A 23,175-nucleotide genomic window follows, 5' to 3' on the forward strand; every position below is an offset into this window, starting at 1 on the left:
CGCAATAGAAAATGGATTTGACAGCATTTTTGTCACTTCACACGAATATTCCTTTCTGGTTTCTTTTACTTTATTTCATTTTTTTAAAAAAGATAAACAAGTGTGAAAACTCTCAAGCTATTTAGCAAGTGGGTTAAATCAGCCTGTTTTGTTGGGCGGTTAAGTTCCCATTTGTCATAATGAAAGGAACTGGAAGAAGGATGTGCCAGAAACATTTACCTATTCCTTTATTTTGTGCAAGCAAAGAATTTTGTAAAATATTTTGGTCAGTTTTCTGTGCACCAAATGAAACAAGGCCAACTCCCTTACACACACACACACACACACACACACACACACACACACACACACCTGTATACTAATGGGATGGCTGTGCAGAGCCCCGCCCCCTGGCCTTCTGTGACCAATGATTGCACCTTACCTGGGCCAACACAGGGAACATGCTTGGGAAGCAGACCCCTGCAGCCTTCCTGCCTCTGAAACCCCGGGTTCCTCCAGGTGATCTGAATCTTCCAACATTCAGCTGCATTGATGCCCAATGAGATCTAGTGTTATGCCAGAGGAAGGAAAACATTTCTCCATCCGCCATCTCTACACCTTGCATCATTTGAAATACTTCTGTCATGTCACCTGTGAGATATAGACGCCGGTCCCCAGGACTTAGTTCCTGGACTCCTTTGAAATAATAAAGTCTGGGCAAAGTTGATGAAGCAGCAATATTTTATTGAAAATAAACACTTGCAAGTGGGTGACCTGAAAAGGCAGGCACACACTTTTTTGTCAAAAACATGAATATATAAACCCTTTTCCTGAGCGCAAGTCCCTCCTTTGCCGCCCACTAGGAAGGGGCGTTCAAAGTTCACACCTATTGTGTCCGCCTGTTATTGCAATGTAAAATCCAACCCCCACTCCCTCTTTCATCCCCCAAAGCCACTTATTTTCCCCGTCCCCCAAAGTCCCTTAGGGCTTGCCGATTGGAAGGTCGGCAGTTTGAATCCCCATGACAGGGTGAGCTCCCGTTGCTCGGTCCCAGCTCCTGCCCACCTAGCAATTTGAAAGCACAGCAAAGTGCAAGTAGATAAATAGGTACCACTCCAGCAGGAAGGTAAACAACGTTTCCATGCGCTGCTCTGGTTTCGCCAGAAGCGGCTTAGTCATGCTGGCCACATGACCCAGAAAAAATGTCTGTGGACAAATGCCGGCTCCCTTGGCCAATAAAGTGAGATGAGCGCCGCAACCCCAGAGTTGTTCGCAACTGTCTGTGGTCCTTTACCTTTTTACCTGTCCCCTTACATACTGTTTTCGCAATAAGGCTAGGTTCCTTTATTTCACCAAAGTGTGTAACACCTGTTTCAGCTACCTGTTTTGCAAAAAGCCCCTGGCTATGGTTGCTAAAGATACACTCTATTTCTCCAGAAAATTGCCACAACTTATCTTTCTCAAAAAGTCCCCACCTTCATGATTTCTGAAGAAACAACACCCTATAGAACATTTGACCACAGCTAGTTTGAAATTTGCTAGCAACAGCCACCCACACCCTTGACTGCAATATTCCTATAGCCCTACACACCCCAGCTGCGATTTTCTTATAGCCCTATGATTTTTATGGTTAATAAAAGCATTTCCCTCTTCTGCAGGAACAAACTGAAAAGACAATATATACATTTCTCACATCACCTCTTACTCGGCTTATCTCTAAACTTAAAAGCCCCAAATTTTGCAACTTTCCTCCTAGAGCCTGAGGGATAGATCAGCTGGTATGGGCGTGAGACTCTGAATGTGAGGGCTCTGGGTTTGAGCCTCACATGGAGTGAAAGATTCCTGCTTGCAGGGGGTTGAACTAGATCGGGGTAGGCAACTGTCAGGGAACTGCCATCGCAGTCAGGAGTGGTGGAAGGGCTCCCGAGCGATGCAGGAGAAGGTCCCAGGAGGAAAAGAGAGGACTCAGTGACCGGGGAAGGAAATCAGCGTTACACCAGGGAGAAAGGTGGGCAGAGGCGGGTTTCGGAGGGATGGCTCCAGGACTCTTTGCCCAAGACCGGCGGGGAGAGCATTGGTCCTCCACTGCCCACACCCACCCTGCGCAGAAGACTTCCACGCAGGGAGGCTAGGCGGAGACTATCCATCAAGGAACTTTTATGTTGGAAGAAGTTCAGGAAACGCCCACTGACGGATTCTGCCAGTGACTGAGACAGACGCAGAATCAGGACTGTCCAGCCAGGGAAAGGTTTATGCAGGCAAACTCACCGAGAGTGGCGGCAACTTACGCACGAGCAACCCCCCAATTCCCATTACAGCAACCTAAGGCCCGGGGGCCAGATGCGGCCCAATCACCTTAGAAATCTGGCCCGCGGATGGTCTGGGAATCAGTGTATTTTTACATGAGTAGAATATGTCCTTTTATTTAAAATGCATCTCTGGGTTATTTGTGGGGCATAGGAATTCGTTCATCCCCCCCCCTTCAAATTATAGTCTGGCCCACCACATGGTCTGAGGGATGGTGGAGCAGCCCCTGGCTGAAAGAGGTTGCTGACCCCTGAACTAGATGGTTCCTTCCAACTTTATTATTCTATAATCGATAGGTGATTTGCTCTATCCCCTTGATCATTTTGATTGCTGAACTGTTGTCAACTCTACAGCATCTCTTGTGATGTGAGCCAGGCAGAACTGCACACAGTATTCTGAATGCAGTTGCGCCATATATTTGTGCAATGACATTATGGCAGGTTATTTTCCTAATGATCCCTAGCATGGAATTTGCCTTTTTCACAGCTGGTGCACACTGGGTGCGTGTCTTCCTCGAACTACATACTGCAAACCTAAAACCTTGTTCCTGGTCTGTCACTGCAAGTTCAGACTCCATGACCATATAGTTGAAATTAAGATCCCCCTCCCCAGCATATATCACTTTACACGCAATTGTATTCTCTATTTTACTTCCCATTCCCTCAATTTGGAGAGGTCCTTCCAGAGGTCTTGGCAACCCATTTTTGTTTTAACAACCCTTGGCTTGAACAATATAGTATCATCAGCAAACGTGGCCACCTCACTGCTCACTCCTAATTCTAGATCATGGGATTTGTGAAATTGTAGAGCAACTAGACTGGATTTCTCTCCCGCCTCCAGTCCCTGTGGCCTTGCTCTGTCATTAGAGGTGAACTGAAGGAGCTTCTCTCTTTTTGCCTTGTGGATTCCAATCACTTGAGCAAAGAGATTGCCTGGCAACTGCTTGAGACCAGCTGGGTTGTCTGTGTAAATAAATCAACAACGTTTCCCCAATACATCCACACGCTCGGCAGCTTGAGTCTCTTCCCTGCTAGTCATCCAGCCTGCCTAGGAGGTTCCTGCCATCCCTCTTCGCTTACGGCAGGGAAACACAGCTGTCGAGTCAGGATGCCCTTGTCTCAAGAGGATGCAATGGGGGTCACACCCTGGGAATCCCCTCCACTGCCTCCCTTTGCTCTCCCTCGGCTAGACAGGGAAAAGCATCGTGGGAGGAGTCCATTTCATTTATATTTGGAAGGGTTGCAGAGGAATGAATGCCTCTACTGTGCGCCAGGGCCTTATTTTCTAAGGAAGGTTGTCACAGCTGAACTAGGCAGCGGCACCAGTGGCTGTTGGGACTGGTAGGGCAGAAGGCAGAGAGGTCAACAGTCGGTAGCACCAGGCTCCATGACAGCAGTCATGAAATTAAAAGATGCCTGCTTCTTGGGAGAAAAGCAATGACAGACCTAGACAGCATCTTAAAAAGCAGATACATCACCTTGTCGACAAAGGCCCGTATAGTTAAAGCTGTGGTTTTCCCAGTAGTGATGTATGGAAGTGAGAGCTGGACCATAAAGAAGGCTGATCGCTGAAGAATTGATGCTGTTGAATTATGGTGCTGGAGGAGACTCTTGAGAGTCCCATGGATTGCAAGAAGATCAAACCTATCTACTCTGAAGGAAATCAGCCCTGAGTGCTCACTGGAAGCTGAGGCTCCAATACTTTGGCCACCTCATGAGAAGAGAAGACTCCCTGGAAAAGACCCTGGGAAAGATGGAGGGCACAAGGAGAAGGGGACGACAGAGGACAAGATGGTTGGACAGTGTTCTCGAAGCTATCAGCATGAGTTTGACCAAACTGCAGGATGCAGTGGAAGACAGGAGTGCCTGGCATGCTCTGGTCCATGGAGTCAAGAAGAGTCAGACATAACTAAACGACTAAACAACAACAACAACAACAACAACAAGGTGACGCCAGAGTCCATGATAGGCAGATCCAATTCATTCTACTTGTGCTACCCTTCCAACTCTATGATTCTACTCTTGCCTCCATCCTGCCCCTGCTACTGAGTTATTCAATGGGCAACATTTAGGACTAAGGGGGAGGAAGGTGACAGGCAGGGCAACCCAATAAAGTGATTGTAAGTAAGAAGGCAGGCAGGTGGGTCCTTGCTGGGGAAAGACTGAGGTTGGTGGGGCAGAAGATGCTGGACTACTGTCAGGGGGTGGGCAAAGGAGGAATGGTGGAGACCAACTCCCCATCCTGACCCCTCCAGGGAGGAGGAAGAGGAAGACAGTGTAGTTTTACAACAGGGGTTTGAGGGAGGGCACAGCTCAGAGGCAGATGAGGGGGAAAGCTGGGAAATAATGGGAGAGGAGGAGGCAGGACTGGAACGGCAGCTGACTAACACGGTGTCTTTAAAGCCATGTGCTTTAATTGTGCCTTCAATGTACAGTCTCTATGCAGCCTTAGACGTGGCTCCTCATGAGCCTGCAGGACAAATGCCAAGAGCAATAGAGGCAAACATATCAAAAATCCAAAGTATTCTGGAGCCCGATATAATCTATTTAAATGATGTGTGCTTGTGTATATCCTGCCATTTTAAAATTAAAAAATATTTCTAAATATTTATATTATTTCCCCTTAACCAGACAAAATATGAATGGTTACCTATGGAGTGCATAAAACAAGTAAAACAAGTTATAGAAACCCCCAAGATCAGCAGCAGCATGGCATAGTGGTTAGAGTGTTGGACTAGGACCTTGGGGACCAGAGTTCAAATCCTCACTCAGCCAGGATGTTCACTGAGTGACCTTTGGCTGGTTGCCATCTCTCAGTCTAACCCAGGGGTCAGCAAACTTTTTCAGCAGGGGGCCGCTCCACTGTCCCTCAGACCTTGTGGGGGACCAGCCTATATTTTTTGTGGGGGGGGGGGGAATGAATGAATTCCTATGGCCCACAAATAACTCAGAGATGCATTTTAAATAAAAGCACACATTCTACTCATGTAAAAACACTCTGATTCCTGGACCGTCCGCAGGTCGGATTTAGAAGGCGATTGGGTCGGATCTGGCCCCCGGGCCTTAGTTTGCCTACCCATGGTCTAACCTACCTCTCAGGGTTGTTGTGGGGGGGGGAATGGAAAAGGGGGACCATTCACCCCACCTTGGGCTCCTTAGGGGGAAGGTGAGATAGAAATGTATTAATAAATAAAACTGAATACAATAAATAGGTAAGTACCCACTAGGCACCCCCACCCCACCCCCCTGAATCAGACGACTGGACAGATTTTAGACAGCTGTGCATATTTGAATGCATGCACGTTAGCTCCTAGGAATTCCAGGAGAGCGTTTTGTCTAGAATCCCGAGTCGTGCATTTTGCCTGACTCATCTTGAAGTCATTGTCATCCCCTCTTGAATTTCTGCTTGTTCATGAACACTTCATTCTCTCACAGGAGGCAGTAAAGCCGGAATGTGTTAACAGGTTGGGAGATGATCTGTGAAACACACACCCAGGCTGCACATGAGAATTGAAGATGAATCCCCCATATTGGTAGGGGGGGGGAGTGCTTGGCAGGGGAGGTGGGTGGAATATGAATGGAGAGAGGCATCACATTGCTAAACATCAGATTGTGTTCATTGTCTGCTTTGTTAGCTATTCGTAGCTTCCCTTTTTGCTTCTGCTGCAATTGGAACCACGGCTATGGGAGGTCACATGCACTGGGAAATATGGCTATATATTATTGTCGCTATATTATTATTGTTAGAATGATAGAATTCCTTAGTTGGAAGGAACCCCAAGGTTTATCTAGGCATTGCAAGATTCACTGGTAAAGAATCTTTGGCAGGTAGCCATTCAAACTCTGTTTAAAAACATGCACCATCTTCTGAGGTAGCCTTTAGCCATACTGGAACTGGGGCTTCTGGGAATTGCAGTCCAAAAACTTCTGAGTTCTCAAGTAAAAGTGGGGAACCCATTGCCTTTAAAATGTTGTTGGACTACCCCCTGGACATTGGCTATACTGGGGCTGAAGACCAACAACACTTGGAGAACTACAGGTTCCCCATCCCAGCTCTAGAACGTAGGGGATGTAAGGTAAGAATAAGCAGGGCAACTATGAGCTAAAAAGGGCATTAAACGTCCATGTGATGAAAGCAAAGAGGATGACTCCATCTTGGGTTGCATGGCCTCATGTGTTGCTCCCATCTCCAGCGCATGCATTTTCCGTCTCTTGGTACTTGTTTGGTAACCCTCTCCCCCTCCCTCCTCATTGGCCTCTCCTAGATCTTCCACATGACCTATGACCTGGCAAGCGCCGTGGTGCGGATCGTGAACTTGATCGGCATGATGCTGCTGCTGTGTCACTGGGACGGCTGCCTCCAGTTTCTGGTGCCAATGCTCCAGGACTTCCCTGACGACTGTTGGGTTTCACTGAATCGCATGGTGGTAAGTTGTCCGTGTCTGCCTGGGTTCCTCTGGGCTGCCTGGGAAGCACACTTTTGACCGGCAATGTAGCTCCTTCACTTGGGCTGTTGCATGCCTTGATCTCAGCTCGACTTGTTTTCAAGTCTTGGACCCTGCCTTTCAGTCACATGGTTCCCAAGGCAGCTTACAATGGGTTACAGCGATACAAAAACAAAAGCGCTAACAACCACCCAGTGGTCCTTGTATCCTTGATGCTAAGTGCCCTCCTTCCTCTTGATTCTGCAATCCCAGGAAGTCCATCTCCAGGATTTGGAAGCCCATCAGACATGGCACTCTCAGCAAGCCCCCCCTGGTTTGAAGAAGTCAGCCATGCACACTTGAGAATTCTCTCAGGCTGCATCTCATCGTCTTGGACACTCTGTGCAAAGTGGAAACAACAACAACAACAACAACAATTGTAGCCTGCCCATCTGACTAGGTTGCCCCAGCCACTCTGGGCAACGTCCAGCATATATAAAAACATACTAAAACATTAAACCTTAAAAAGCTTCCCTATACAGGGCTGCCTTCAAATCTCCCCTAAAAGATATATAATTACTCATCTCCTTGACATCTGACAGGAGGGCATTCCACAAGGTGGGTGCCACTACTGAGAAGGCCCTCTGCCTGGTTCCCTGTAGCTTTACCTCTTGCAGTGTGGGAACCACCAGAAGGCCCTTGGTGCTGAACGATGGGGGTGGAGATACTCCTTCAGGTAGACTGGGCTGAGAGTTGGCCCTCCATCCTCAGGTCACCTGGCAACAGAAGCAGAGTTCTTTCTAGCAGCTGTGTCTTCTATGCCTTAGTAGGCTGGGCCAAACTGGTTTCCCCTTTTCCCTCGCCTCCTTCCTTGGATGAAAGGAGTCCCCCCGCCCCGTGGTTCTTGTTCCTCTGGTTGGTGGCAGAAACTGGTGTGCCCTCCCCCCACATTTAGACTCTCCTAAATTCTTGCAGTAAAGGGGAACCCATTTATGCATTGTACATAGAAGCCCAACCTCATTCTGTGTCAAAACCCAATCAAAATATGGGTTGAGTTGTTGGCATGCAGAGGCTGAGGTCAAGACCTCCCCTCCCCTTGCAATTGCTCACGTTCCCATAAGGACCCCTACCTTACACACACATGGAGAACCCTAACTTTAGAGCAGGGATGGGGAGCCTGTGGCCCTTCAGATGTTGTGGGACTACAACTCCCATCATCCCTGACCATTGGCCTTACTGGGGCTGGGGCTGACAGGAGTTAGAGTCTAATTGCACTGGGAGAACCACAGGTGCTCCCTCCCTGTTCTCGAGCATAAGGGAGGTAAAATAAGAATAACTAGGGCAAAAACTAACAAAGAAGGGTGATAAGTGTCCAAGTGATCAGAGCATTGGATACACACAGGCACGCACACACAAAGAGATTGAATCTAAATTTGTAATCTAAAAAAAGAATGGGCTAGATCAGGGCATGATCACAGCCTAAAAATACCTCCATGTTAGCTTATTGGAGGGAAGAGGCTATTTGGAGCTGCTGTAAATGGCAAGAGCCGTGGTTTTGAGAGTGAGAGAGAAGGGTTAGCAGCAGGAACATTCCAAAGACACAATCCTGGGCTCTGTCTTTCCCCCCTGCATGTCAGGGCTGGCAGGGTGGGCATTGCCCAGGGAAAGGAGACCTTCTGAAATCAGGAAGCAGACATAGCTAAATGGAAAAAGGACTGTGGACCGGGGCGGGGTGGGGGGGGGGGAGAAGGAGAATGAGACTGTGCCCACTGACTCAACTCCCAGCCTCCAAATTTCCACCAGAACCAGCAAACAGAGCCTACACATGCAGAACATGAACATGGGAAAAGAGGGGTGCTTTAGGGCTGTATTTTGGCTTTAGTTTTTGTCACAATAGCAGCCAGAAATCTCTAAGGGGGGAAATGTACATATTCCCTTCCTCCTTTCTGCAGCTGATCCAATAGTAAGAGAACTGACGATGCACGAACATCTTGCTAGTCCTTTGGCCAGGAGTGGGAACAGGCCTGAGGCTCAAATGTGGCCCCTCAGGCCTCTCTCTCTGGCCGTTGAGACTCTCAGAGGGTTGAGGTTATAATAAAATCGGCAAAAGCGTAAACGAAAACACCAGTAAACAGTGGTTGGTTCAAAAGAAAAGAAAAATAACGTTGCAAAGCAGGTGTGCCAATTCTAGGGGGTGGAGGTGTCATCAGCCCCCGCAATATTCCTTAGCAGGGGGCTCAGCCCCCCCCCCCAAAAAAATATTGATGGGGCAGAGGCGGCTGAATCACCGAGCTGAGCACGGCACAGCATCAAAAGCAGGATATCCTGAGCATGAGAGAGGAGGAGTCACAGCCATTGAAGCTACATGGCACTGGGCAAGGCCTCCTCTTGGTGACACATGTGCAACACATGTGTGACATCACAGGTACATGATGCATGTCATGCGCGCAATGCCACATGTGTGACTTGCCCCCCCCCCAAATAATATTTGGCCAAAGACGGCACCTCTGTTGCAAAGGCCTGTCTAAGCAATAGAGTTTTCAGAAGACGTTTGGAAGATAGCTGAGGTTATTTCTGCCAAGTAGATTATTCCTGTCCTGGTTAGGGATTTCCACAGGTCAGGACCTGCCACACGAAAGTCTCCGTCCCTAGTAAAGGCCAAAATTGAACTCCCTGGCTGTGGGGAACCACTAGGAGTGCCTCATCAGAAGATCTCGGCAATCCAGGTGGAGCATAAGGAATCAGCCACCACTTAAGGCTCAAGTCGTTTTGGGCTTTGCAAATTAGTCCAAGCATCTGGAACCTGCATTTCTGCATAAATTTTATGGGAGTTTTCCTTCTCGAGCCAGTGCTTTTGGCAACATATTTATTCCCAGGCATGTGCAAATACCTTCCCCGTGTTCATGCCAAGAAGAGACACCGTTGATTACTCTAAAGCTCTTTTGCGAAGCAATGGAGGCTCAGTCGCTGCTGCTGCCTCTGCCACCACCCTCCAGACACGATTAGAGGATTTGGAATGATGTGTCTCTTCTCATACTCCCGAAACAGTGAGACCAGCCTCTAAAGGATATTAAGAAACGTTTGTAAGGCAAGCAGTTTAGAGAGAGGTTGATTATAGGGCCTGTTTGATGCTCCTTTGCATAGCTAAATGTGGGACTGTGGACAAGGCATTATTGACAGTGTCGGTAATACAGAGAGACTTTAGCCCTATCTCCTGCGTTTATTACCCATTGGTAATTAATGCAGTGGTATGGAGGACTGCCCCCCCCAACTCCCATTCTTCACAGATAATGAATGCCTGAAGAGGGTTAGCTAGCGTCAAATGTGTTATGGGTTTACCCTGATGCATATATGGCTTTTGGCTGAAGGTTTTCCGCTGCGTTAAGCTAATATCAGCCCAGTTTGCTCATCACAACTTAAAATCTATAGGGCATGCCGCAGAAGTGGCTCACTGGAGGGGCAGAGCCATGACGCTATCTTCCTGGCAGATGGGTCAGTGTTGCTCACCAGGAAGGAGAAGCAGTGGGGAGATCAGCGCAGTGCAAACACAATGGCGGCAGCACTGCATTGGCTCTGCTCCTGTGCTGGCACTGTGCCAACCTGTGCTCCCCCCTCCACCTTCCCCCACTCTTGCTAAGCCAAAAGGTTAGCCTGGCTGCTCCACTCCTTCCAGCAAGCCACTTCTGGCCTCTAGTCATTCATGGTGGGATTTTGTGCTAGGTAGAGATATGATGCTTTGCTCATGTTCTTCCAGATTCAGGTCTATTAGAGAAAAATATATTAGATATGCAAATGTTATTTTGGGAAAACGGTACAAGATGCTGCAGGTGGGAGTGATCTTTTGTTACTTGCATGCTTTTTGCTCTGTGAAGGTAGAGTTTTGCTCTTGAACTATAGCTGTGAATTTGCCAAGTAAGAAGTGATCTGAACTGGCAATTCAGAACGGCATCTGCAGACTCTTCATGCTCCTTGAGGCCCCACTTACAGCAGTATCATACCACTTTAAACAGTAATGGCTTATTCCCCGTGCTCAAAAAAAATTATGGGAACTGTAGTTTCTTGCTAAGGATGCTGAGATATGTTGGGGGACCCCATTCTCCTCCCAGAGCTATAATTCCCATAGGTTCCTGGGAAGAAGGATTGATTATTACACAACTATGAGAACTGCAGCTCTGGGAGGGGAATGGGGGTCCCCTAACAACTCTCAGCCCCCACCTTTACATTTACATTTCCAAGGATTCTTTGGGGGAAGCCACCACTGTTTAATGCAGGGGTTCTTAACCTGTGGTCCATGAACTCTTGTGGAGTCTGTGAATTGAGCACAAGAAAGCAACTTTCCCAATACTGTACAATAAGATAAGCTATGTGCAAAATTTTGTACGTTTGTGTGAATTTTTCTGGTGTAGCTTTCATAAAAGAGATCTGTGGCACCCAAAATTTAAGAGCCACCATTGTAAAGTGTTATAAAAGTGCTTTAACTGTAAAGTACAGATGGGGTGATAGTTTCTGGGGACCCTTTCAGCAGTCCAGTTACTAAGCCAGGGTGCACACACCTGAAGAGGCCGCAAACTGGGAAACACAGGTCATGCCACACATCCACATCCACTTTGACCTTGAGGTCCTTGCCCTGATGCTGTGGATCACTGATGGGACTGTGGAGGAATTCTTGCATGGCACCATCCCTCTCCATTGGCCATGTTGCCTGGGGATGATGGGAGTTGTAGTCCAGAACATCTGGAAAGAGACCACATGGATTACCCCAGCTCTATCTGCAGACAGATGTTGAAGTCTCTCTCTTTTCATTCCAGTGTGCTTACAGTGTGCTTTACGTGGCACAGTAGAAATGAGAGAGTGGAGATTTGAAGCAACTGATGCTCTTGGGGCCAAAGGACAATAAATGCACATTGAGCATGGAGAACTCTTGAATGCAAGCAAATACTTGCCTGGCTCAACCTGATAAAAGGGGTTGCACGCCAAGGAGTTTCATTCTGGTCCCCAGATTCCCCAGGCTCTCAGTTTTCTTGTGCTCACAAGCAAGCCCTGCCCAGTCCTGTCAGGCCCCTGTGGATCCTAATTTTTGAGGGTGTTGATTATTTTAATATTTTTACAGATTAACTCCTGGCTCTAGAGGGATGGGATGGGATGGGATGGGATGGAGATCTCTGCAGGAACAAGGGCTGTTTGAGAAAGCAGATTCTTCAGGGAGTGCCATTATATTGACTTCCTGCAAAGAGCAGCCAGGGAGGTGGGACATCCTGTAGTTCAGTGCTTTACATTCAGGAGGTCCCAGCTTCAATCACCAGCACCTCCAAGTAGGGTTGGGAAAGATTCGCCATCAGAAACCCAGCAAAGCTTCTGTCAACCAGACAGCACCGTGTTAGCTGGACCAGTGGTGTTCCTCTGTATAAGGCAGCTTACATTTCTGGTGCCAGGCCCCATCTAGCAGAAAACTCGGGGCTCACTGTTAGCTAGAAGCCAAATAGCATCTCTGTTTGCACAGCAGCAGCAGTGAGGACTCAGCATCTCACACCAAACAGCTAATCCTTTGCAATATTATTTATTGATGGTTGCTTGTTAAGTTATCCTTCAGCAACCTGCACAGGAAGCTGCCTTTGTAAGAGGTCAGACTGTTTCTCCATCTAGCCTAGTATTGCCTGCTCTGACTGGTAGCAGCTCCCCAGGGTCTCATGTGACGCCAGGAATTGAACTTGCGACACTCAGTGTGCAAACCTGTGCTCTGCCATTAAGCCACAGTCCTTTCCTATCCTGTTTCAGATCCTAGGCACAGACTTCTGTTTCTGATACGATGGAACCCTTTCTCTGATTTTGGTGTTGTGAACTAGCTGCACATATTTCCAAAGTGGAGCAGATAGATTCAGAGTCTTCTATTGTTCTGTTTTTAATTCCTTACCCTCAAATTTCGCACAGAGCTCTGCGCATGCATTTACATCCAGCTTTAATTCTCCCTGTCCCCACCTCCTCCTGCACACACACACAAACAAACACACACAAACGTTGCTCCTTCTGCATGGCATTTCATCAATGAGCCAGGGCACAGAAGGTGTCTCAGTAAAATACTGCATAAAAATAATCCTAATGTAATCATGCCAAAACAGCAGCCGAAGAACTGCCTACAGCATCTTTCCATTTCCTTCGATAGCCACTCAGATAAATCTGAGAAGCCCTTGTGCAGGGCACGATGGCAGTAACAGTGTCTTGCGGGTCAAGACCCTGAAACCACCCCCTCGTTGAAGAATAACACACACAAGGACACAGATATTAAGTTAATGTTATTGGGCAAATCTTGGCCACAACTTTATTGATTACAGAATGTGAGCGGTATTGGCTTAGGCATTGAATGGACCCGACTATATCTGACTCTTGCCCATTGTGCAGGGAGGGTAAACCACCAGAAGGGGGAGCCCCGTCGATGCAGACAACTCGAGCTCCCCCTGGTGTTCCCATCGGGGTCGTATCATCGCCCTAACCCCGCCCCAGGCTTCGGACAAGATCCACACCCCCGGATTCCTTTAATGGAATATCCTTAAGCTTGGAGGGGCAGATGATGGCCACACTTTCCCTCCCCCCTCATAAGGTCAAACAATGTCTAACCGCCAACCTAACAAAGTTGTGACAATTGCTACGAGGTAGGCAATAACCAAATGGCCCGTGCCAATCTGCCAAGTGGAAAAAATCCTACCAGGCCCCTCAACGGCGACCAACCAAGGTCCATAGCAAGGCCAATGACTAAAACCTGCAAAATAGGGAGGGAGGGTGAGTGATTGAGGAAGCGAGCCAAGAGGAAGCCCTCCAGCTCACGCCTCAGCTTAAATGGCCCCGGCCACGCCCCCACCAGCCAGCGGATTGGCTGGCCAGTCGCTGACGTGGCCGGGGTCCACTGCAACTCCTCCCCACGGTAAAGTAGAGCGGACTTGCTGGTGATGGCCGGCAACTGGCCTTCAAAGGCATGGCTCCCAGCCATGACGCCTGTGTTCTGCCTCCATGGATGGCTAAGGCAATATACTGGGAATCACAAGTGGCCAGAGAGCTGTTGCGCTCAGATCCTGCTTGCAGACATCTGGCTGGCCACCGTGAGAACAGGGTGGGCCCTTGGCCTGACCCAACAGGCTCTTCTTCTGTTCTTCTTCAACCACGGAGTTAATGTAGAGCCATCATGACTGGCATTCATTGATAGATTTAGCACATCACCTGTGAATTTGGCTAATCTCTTTTTAAAGCCATTTCAAGTTGCGTGTCAATGCCCCTCCCCCAGATGAAATAAAGACACTGGACACATTGTTTAAGTTTAATGGGCATGAAAAGGCCACAACTTTATTGATTAAAGAATTGAAGGTATTGGCCTTAGGCATTGGCTCCTATCAACTACCCGGCATGGTGACCAGGAAGGGTTAACACAAACCGTGGGGGGTCCTGTTGAAGTACGCCAACTAGGATCCCACGGGTGTCACCGCTCGGGGGCGTGCCGGAGGCCCTTACCTTCCCAGGTTTCGGACAAGACAACGCCCCCCGGAGTCCTCTACCGGACTACCCCTTACCTTAGGGGAAGGTGATGGCGTTCCTTCCCCCCCACCAAGGGGTAAAGAGGGCTGTCCCTGGGCGTGCCCGGCCTTAAATACCCCAGGCCACACCTCCCCCGCCCGCCAATTGGCGGGCGGGTGGCAAGCACGCCCAGGGATTCCCCCAGCTCTCGCGGGGGCAAAGCTCAGCCCCCGCGCGTGAGGGAGGAGGGGCCTGACTGCAACCCCCTCTCCTCCCGAAGGGTCGGAAATGGCTTTGTTGGCCACCACTTCTTGCAGCAGTGAATTTCATATATGCTATGTGAAGTTATTCCTTGTCCACCCTGAAACTCCCATTTTTCACTTTCATTGGGAAACTAGCCAAGTTCTATTATAAAGAGAGGGGGGAGAAAGATATTTCTTTTCCAAAAAAAGTGTTTTATCAACACACGCGTACATACGTACACATCTGTAACGGCAGGTTGCCAATGAGCCGATATATCGGAAGGGTGTGGTTGGTTCTATACATGCTCCAATTTCAGAATTTTTGGAAATTCCCCCTAGGAAAGAATAAAATGTGCTTTTGAAACAAACAAAAAGAGGAAGCTTGCAGAATAAGGTAAACCCACAGAATATAATGATGGAAGGAGGGGAATCCATGTATCCCAAATTATTCTGATAACTATTGTTATCTTCATCTAATGTTCACTATTGTGACAGTTTGGGTAGTACTGCTGCTGCTTGTAAAACACCAAAACTTTTATAAGCTCCGTGCACATATTAAAAGATACATGCTTTGCAGGTTCACATTCTAATAAACAGAATGCAAAAGGAAGCTGCCTTATACCAAGTCAGACCATTAGGTCCATCTAGTTCAGTATTGTCTACTACATTGACTGATAGAAGCTCACCAGGATTTCAGGCCGGGGTCTCTTCCAGCCCTCCCTGGAGATGCCAGTGGGGACTGAACCTGGAATCTTCTGCATGCAAGGCAGATGATCTGCCACTCAGCTATGACCCTTTTCAGAATGGGGAATGGGGAGGGAAGAAAAAACAACAAAAGCAAGTAATGGAGCAGGTGCCTCTTCCCGGTGGTAGGATGTTCTTCCTGGAAAGCAGGGGCTCAGCTTCCCCAGTGGTCCTTAGTCCCCTGGCTAATGTCAAAGGCTAGAATGTGCTTCTGTTTGATGCTACAGTCCTGGGGCAACTGTTTGCAGGTTTATGTATATAGGGAGGGAGAGTCAGTAGGTATGTATGTATATGTATATATGTCTTTATATATTGAATTTATATGCAGCCCTGTACCAAGAGGTCTAATACTGAGACTACGGAGTGTTTTAAGGACTTTGAATTTTGCAAACTCTGATACCTTACCTCTAAGACTAAAGTTCAGATGAGAATTTTAGCTAATCGCCAGCTTTCACGTTTCCCAAATGCAGTTCTTGGCTAAAAATCCATCCATCAAAATGTATTTGTAAGTGTGTACTTTGGGGGGGGGGAAATATGTGTTTAGAAACATACCTTTTGATACATATTTGAAAGCAGAATCTCAGGCTAATGCAAAGTCTCAGATTAATGCAGAAATGTGATGAAATGGACGCATGAGTAACACATCTAAATGTGACATGAGGTGGAAACAGAGTGATTTGTCCATTCATAGCAGAGCCCTGAGGACATAAGAAGGACAGCCTTTCACCTCATTTACCTGATCGCCTAGAGGCTTTTCTTCCTGCCCAACCTTGGATATTAGTTTTATTTGAGCTTTGCTCCGTTGTGAGGAGTCTATTTTATTCGAGTCCATATTTTCCCCTTCTGGTGCTGTGCTGCAGACATCTTGATCCACTTGTTGTTGGACTCCAGCAGAGCCAGTCATGGGAGTTGTGTCCCAGAAGCCCCTGGAGAGCACCAGGTTAGCTCCCCCTGGTTTGAGGCTAGATGTTCACCATCTGGATGGAATGGTTGTAACCGAAGGACGGCCTGCCCTTCATCTGTTTGGCTGTCACACCAAACTGGGCAGCATCCCTAAATGACAATCCTGGGTATAGCCCAGGCCTGGCCAGTGGAGAATTGGAACATCTAAATGGACGAATGGACACATCGCTGACAGGCTTCGGACAGCGATTGCAACACAAAGGAGGGCCTGATTGCTAACTGCCTTATAGCAGGAGTAAATGTAGCTGTAATAAAAGATGTCAATAAGGATTTGACCAACACTAGGGCCCTGCTATGGCAGGAAGCAGAAAACAAGGTGACCCAACACCATAGAACGTGGCCTTCTATCAAGGCAAACCATTGATCTGTCTAGCTTGGTATGGTCCACACCAGCCTTGCCTAACATGGGCTCCATCAGTGGAGGCTGGTCCATCAGGACAAATGGGTCCTGCCCCACCAGTCTCAGTACTGCCCACCTGCCTTCTTGCATATAACCAGCCCAGAAGGTGGCTGGGGCTCTTAGCTTCCTTCTTCTTAGCCTCAGCGTTGCCCTTGTAGACCTCAGCAAGGTGGAGGATGGGGACAAAAGTAACATTTATTGGTTCTGTCTGCCATTGGCTCTACTTCACCTACTGCTGGGATCTCTGCTTTCTGCTCCACCAGCCCCAATGGGAGTCAGCCGCCACTGCCTTCTGTACATTATCAAGCTACAACGCCCATCATCCCTGACCATTGGCATCTACTCTTGGGTTTTCTTTTCTTTCTGCAGCAGAGTTCTTTTTACAGAAAAGTTTCCCCGCATCTTTAACTTATTTACATCAACATCAGCAGCATTCCAGCTATCTCTTTGTGAAATCCCCATTACAGAAATGAACGCCATTGGCTTCTGTTTCTCAGAGCCTTTATTATTTACAAAACTTTACACTGGTCATTAATAAACAGAAAACAAAAACAAATGAAGAAACAATAATCTTTTTAGCCAGAGACCTAATGCTGACTCATTCACGTGCTCATTTACACTGACCCAGGCTTAGTTGATTGCGTGCTCTGATAAGAGCACCTGTTGCTGGGGAAATTTTCTGTTGCCTAGCAACTTGTTCAGGGCCCTTTACAAGTTTCTTCTAGAGCAGGGGTGACCAACTGACAAGAGACTGTGATCTACTTACAGAATTAAAAACTGGCAGTGATCTACCCCCATTTTTTGGGGGGGGGGGTTCAGGTCAAAGTTTTTGAGCTTTTTTAGTAGGGGTACAGGGCTACTTTGATTAGCTTTTTTTAGGGAGGAGGAAAGCCCTGTTTTTAAGGGTTTTTTTTGGGGGGGGGAGAGGAACAGCCGCTCACCAACAAATCGCTGGGAAACAAACAGCCTCACTAAGTAAACGCCATCTTCCGTTCTGCAACAATGGAGAGCGGGTCGAGGGGGTGGGGCCAGATTCGATTTTACGAACACTAAGGAAAGGGACCCAGCGATCGACCTCAATCTACCAAAACCTCCCAAGGATCTACCAGTAGATCGTGATCGATCTGTTGGACATCCCTGTTCTAGAGTATTCCAACTTGGCCGTACCGGCAGAGCCTGATAGACATTGTAGTCAAAACCACCCGGAAGCCAACAGGTTGGGAGAAGCTGGTATAAGCCCCAGCTGGCAGCAACTATCCCAGGTTTCAAATAGTGATGCCTCTCAGCCCTTCTCTAGCTGGAGATGCCAGGGACTTGCTGTTCCACCAGCTACAGCCCTAGCTCCTCTGAGCAGCAGTGCCCAGTGCCAAGCAATTGCCCTGGGAAATGCAGCTATGAGTCTCCTTCTTACCTCCTAACAGGAAGGGAAGGTTCCCCTTGGGAATCGTTGCCCTGGCGCCAAGCCAGAACTCACCCGCCACCTCTCCTACATAAAAGCAGCAGTACAGATGTGTCATAATGCTGCAGGAACAATCTGTTCATTAAAATAGGGATCTATTTTTGAAGTGCCATCAGCGCTCCACATCCACATTGTGGACGATGCACACAAAACAGAAGCATTTTGCCACCTTTGCATGCAGCGCTGGTGCTGTGGCAGGAGTGCCGCGCTTAGACCAGGGAGACCTGAATTGAAATGCCTGCTCACAGACAAAGCTTTGCTGAGGGCACTTCTGGACTGTCACTGTTTTCCGGTGGGTTTCGATTGCATGCTGGCAAATCCAGGTTGCACAATTAACATTGACTGGGGAGGTCTTGTGCAACAAACCTGCTCCCCCAGTAGATCAGACTTCTCACAATGGGGAAAGAGGTGGGTAAAATCAACTGGGAAGCGTAGGATAGCACTTGTTTTAATGCAAGGTCATCTAACCTCCCTGCAAGCAAATTGGAATGAACGCTCGATAAACAGGTCGTACGGGGTGACATTGGACCTGTTGCTATTTCTCAGTGTGGCCTCCCTGAGAGGCTCGTTGTGAGGTTAAAACGGGGATACCATGTGTGCTGCCTTCAGTTCAATGGAGGATAGGCCGGATTAAGAGTGTAATAGAAATAAACAGATGCACAAATAAAATCCAGTGAGGCTGGGTCACATAAGGATACAGCCCTTCCTTTTCAAGGATGCAGTTGCAAGCAGCCATGGCTGAAGAGGAGATCGCCTCTGAACAGCCATCTGATGGGTGACTCTGAGTCATCTACGTCAGGAGTGGGAAACCTCAGTCCCAACTCTCAAATGTGGCCCTCTATAAGCCTCTCAATGTGGCCCTCAGGATCAGTTCACACCTTCTCCTCAGCCACATGGTCTACTTGCCCTGCTACACACCCTCTTTCACCTGGATGGAATGTGTCTCTGAATTCTGATCATTTCTTTTGGTTGTCTGGGTGGAGAAAAGAGAGTTGCCTACAAGTGTGTGTGGAAACCAGCCTGGTGCACAGTGGTACAAATGACTTTCATTGCTCCGCCCACATTTGCTTCTGGCCGTGACCACAGCTGTCATGTGACCCCTGGAAGGTTGGACAGGAGGGAAGGTAGCCCCCAAAGTTGAAAGGGTTCTCCATCTCTGTTCCACATGTCTGGGCTTAGGGGATGCAAGCAAAGAGGTCCGAGAACTTGACTCAACTTCCTCACGCGTTTAAGTCTTGGTGCCTTTCTTTTCAAACACGCTCATTCTTACTGGATTTCTCCTTTGCTGCTGGTGGGTGGCCTGGAGAGAGCAGCCCTTCTCTGCCCGAAGGCACCAGGGTAGAGCCTGCTTTGCAAGGGATCTAGACTTGTGGCTTTCAGACCCCACCAGAATCTTAACTGCCCTTAGCTGTGCGACGGGATGGCCTGGTCTAAAGATGGCTCCATTCCAGCCCTTTTCTCTTTAGTAGGACACTTGGAGATGGGAACTGATAAGGGCCTCAGAGGTGGTAACCAAAGGATCCCAGTGGCATTGGAGAGCAAGCCTGGATTTCTCCCCTATGCCATCCCCATTGTTAGCAAACTTAGCCTAGACAGGTTGGCGCCAAAGGACAGGTGTCTCTTTGTGAAGCTCTCAAGTTTGTGTGTGTGTGGCCCTTTTGTTGGGTTGCCCATTCAACGATTTGGAACAACGGTGCCTATCAGAACAGGCTGTTCACAGGGTAACTCAACACCAGCACTTGATCTGTTTGCTGTCCTGCCTGAATGGCACTTGCCATTCTCCATGGGACCAAACCTTGCTTGAACCTGACTGATGTTGCAAGGTGACACGATGGCATGGCCAATGGCTGGGGTGACATCTCGGTAACTTTCCACTGATGCCAGAGAGAAAGAGGAGGCCTCGGGGGCACAAAGCAGTGGATCCTGCCATTCCATCCTGCTCCGTTTTGATTTGAGAAGCAAATTCTTAGGAACCACGTACCTACGGGACCACCTCTCCTGGTATGCCCTGCAGAGGACCTTAAGGTCCACAAATGACAACATTTTGGAGGTCCCAAGTCGCAAGGTGGTTAGATTGGTCTCAGCTAGGGCCAGGGCCTTTTCAGCACTGGCCCTGACTTGGTGGAACGCTCTGTCACAAGAGACTAGGGCCCTGCGGGACTTGACATCTTTCCGCAGGGCCTGCAAGACAGAGCTGTTCTGCCTGGCCTTTGGTTTGGACTCAGTCTGACCCTTATGTTTCCCTCCCCTTATGCTTTTGATCTATGGGCTACTTTTAAAATGAGGCTGCATTTTAAATTGCATTTTTACCTGTATTTTAAATCCCCCCGCATTTTGTTTTTGCTGTAATTTTACTGGTGTTAGCCACCCTGAGCCCGGCTCTGGCTGGGGAGGGTGGGGTATAAATTTATTATTATTATTATTACTACTACATGGCACAGGAGCACTTCCCACAATGCTGAGATCCGCAGTGTGAGAAAAGGGCCTCAAGTCTTCAGTTGGGCTTAACAGGTCATGAGAACATCAGAAGAGGCTTGCAGGATCAGGCCAGTGGGCCATCAACTCCAGCATCCTGTTCTCACAGGGGCCAACCAAATTCCCATGGAATCACGCAAGCTTGACCTGAGCACAGCAGCACGGTGCCCTTCTGCCGCTTCCAGCAACTGGTTTTCAGAAGCTTTGCCATCAGGATTAGTAGTCACTGATAGTCTTATCTCTCATGAATTTATAGGTCCTGTAGGTTCATTTCCCCATCGGCTAGGGGTAGTAAACATAGTGCCCATTAACTTTGGGAAGTCCCGGCCCCCTGAAATATTTTATGGGGGGACAAAGGGACCTCGACCCCTAGGAGTTGACTTCTATGATCCATGTGATTCCTCCGGGAAGCCCTGTCTTCACTCTTAGTTGCCCCCGGTGATGTTGGATTTGAATACAGAACATATCCTTTTGCTACATAATCCCTGACCGGATGCTCACCAATGTGACTGACTAAACCAGAATGAAGAAGTAGCGGGGAGGGGGGGGGGTTGGGGGTGATAATGCCGAAACTATTGTACACAAATGGAACAATAGCAGCAAATGGATTAAATAAAATAAAATACTTAAGCAAGTGTTTTTGGGGAGACAATCTTTATCCTGCCAAAATTTCTGTTTCTGACCCTGCAATTGAAATTTGAGAATATTCGGCACACTCCTAGGAATTGTGCTCATTCAAGGAGCATTTTAAAGGTGGGCTGGTGATTGCAATGTACTGTTAAAAGAAAGTATTGCTAGTTGTAAAAGCCAGCAACTGATTGTTTTAAGAACCCCTAGTTGGCTGGGTTTCAAGCTCTGGTGTGATTACCACATTTTATCTGCTGCATACTTATCTCTGTATCAGGGGTGCCATTCCGTGTTTCAGAAGGGAAGATTGATTCATTTATCATTATTTTATCAGGTGAAGTAATTAGGAATACAAAAGCAGAACAGGGAGACCAGCATAATCAACGACCACACCCTTTCGTCGTTCTCATTATGAGGGTGGGAAAGGTGGTTAACACATGGGAAGGTTTAAAAAGTCTACATTTTATGGGTTTCAGGGAAAATACCTCATCATGAGATGTGAGGGGGTGCAGATGATACTGTTAGAAAGTGCTGGAAGTTTAGCAAATGCCCTTTGCTGAATGAGAAGGTGTGCTCATGTTTTCATGTGGCTGTTTGAATGAAAGCAACACCATTTAATGCAGGGACGTCTTCTGGAAGAGGCACCTACCTGTTTTGGAAAGTCATGTTGACAGAGTGCAATAGATTTTGCAATAGGCTGTGTAAAACGGCGTGAAATGGATTTTGCAAACAGATGGTTCAGAATAGTGTGCAATAGATGTTGTAAAATAGCGCGAAATGGATTTTGCAATCAATGGCGTAACATCTGCACGGGAGGTACAAAATAGGGTGCAAAAGATTCCTGGGACCTGGTCAAGCTGCATGTCATTGGATCATCTGTGTGCATATATGTCTGCATAATTGTCTGTGGGGGAATATTTGTTTGTGCCTATCTTCTGTGTAAAAGCCTGCCCTTTTTAGGATGCAAAAGGTGCTCCTCATCTCCAAATACTGCTCTGTTTCCCAAGGGGGGATTTTCTTCATGACCAGTTCCTGATTTGAGCAGGTCCTCTCTCTGTGGACCCTGGAGAGCTCACTTGCCTGCAAAGGCAGAATTCCAAGCAGCGCTGCTTGATGGGGTCTGCCCACTCTTTTATTTTCACACAATGCCCCAAAGCAATTCTAGGTCAGGAGCACTGTGGGGAAATTAAAGGGGTGGACAGGTCCAGCCACCTCTCACTGCTTGGAGTGCCAGGCCATGACTCTGCCAGGTGCAGGGGCCCTGGCAGTTACCCAAAGGTGCCCCTTGCCAATTTCCAGTACAGTAAAGTCCTTTCAAGCACCAAAGGGAATGGTGAGCATTTTGCTACCAGTGGCATGCCTAGACCTGTGCTGCCATGTGTGCTGAGCAAAATCAATATAATAATAATAATAATAATAATAATAATAATAATAATAATAGCATCACCACAAGGCTGGCATGTGGTAGAGGTACAGCCGTACCTCTGATGTCAAACAGAATCTGGTCCAGAAGTCCATTCAACTTCCAAAACATTTGGAAACCAAGGCACGGCTTCCAATTGGCTGCAGGAAGGTCCTGCAGCCAATCAGAAGCTGCATCGGACATTTGGGTTCCAAAGAACATTTGCAAACCAGAACACTCACTTCTGGGTTTGCGGTGTTTGGGAGCCAAAACATTCGACTCGCAAGGTGTTTGGGATCCAGTGTACGACTGTATGTGCAGATCTGTTTTGCAAAGTCCTCGCAGGCTTTGTCCTCCTTGTGTCTTGTAACTCTTGTCTGTCTGTCTCTTTAGAATGACTCCTGGGGGAAGCAATATTCCTATGCGCTGTTCAAGGCTATGAGCCACATGCTGTGTATCGGCTATGGGCAGCAAGCCCCAGTGGGCATGTCCGACGTATGGCTCACTATGCTGAGCATGATTGTCGGGGCCACCTGCTATGCCATGTTCATCGGCCACGCCACAGCCCTCATCCAGTCTTTGGACTCCTCGCGTCGGCAGTATCAGGAGAAGGTAAGCTACTCTGCCTTGTCGACAGTTGCAGTGTGTGTGTGT

General features: G+C 48.0%; 1 protein-coding gene across 2 annotated transcripts in view; it reads left to right on the plus strand.

Moving 5' to 3' along the window:
* The window catches only part of HCN4 (hyperpolarization activated cyclic nucleotide gated potassium channel 4), a 117,674-nt gene that overhangs the window by 70,606 nt on the left and 23,893 nt on the right, over positions 1–23,175 (plus strand). Inside the window, exons 3-4 of one of the 2 annotated variants that reach the window (XM_083475605.1) lie at positions 6,551–6,712; positions 22,915–23,133. In XM_083475605.1, the coding sequence (XP_083331731.1) occupies positions 6,551–6,712; positions 22,915–23,133 (381 nt within the window). The remainder of the gene's footprint in view (positions 1–6,550; positions 6,713–22,914; positions 23,134–23,175) is intronic. The other variant, XM_083475606.1, reaches the window with a different exon arrangement.

The sequence above is a fragment of the Podarcis liolepis genome (genome assembly GCF_965112155.1).
Source record: "Podarcis liolepis genome assembly, chromosome: 14".
NCBI lineage: Eukaryota > Metazoa > Chordata > Lepidosauria > Squamata > Lacertidae > Podarcis > Podarcis liolepis.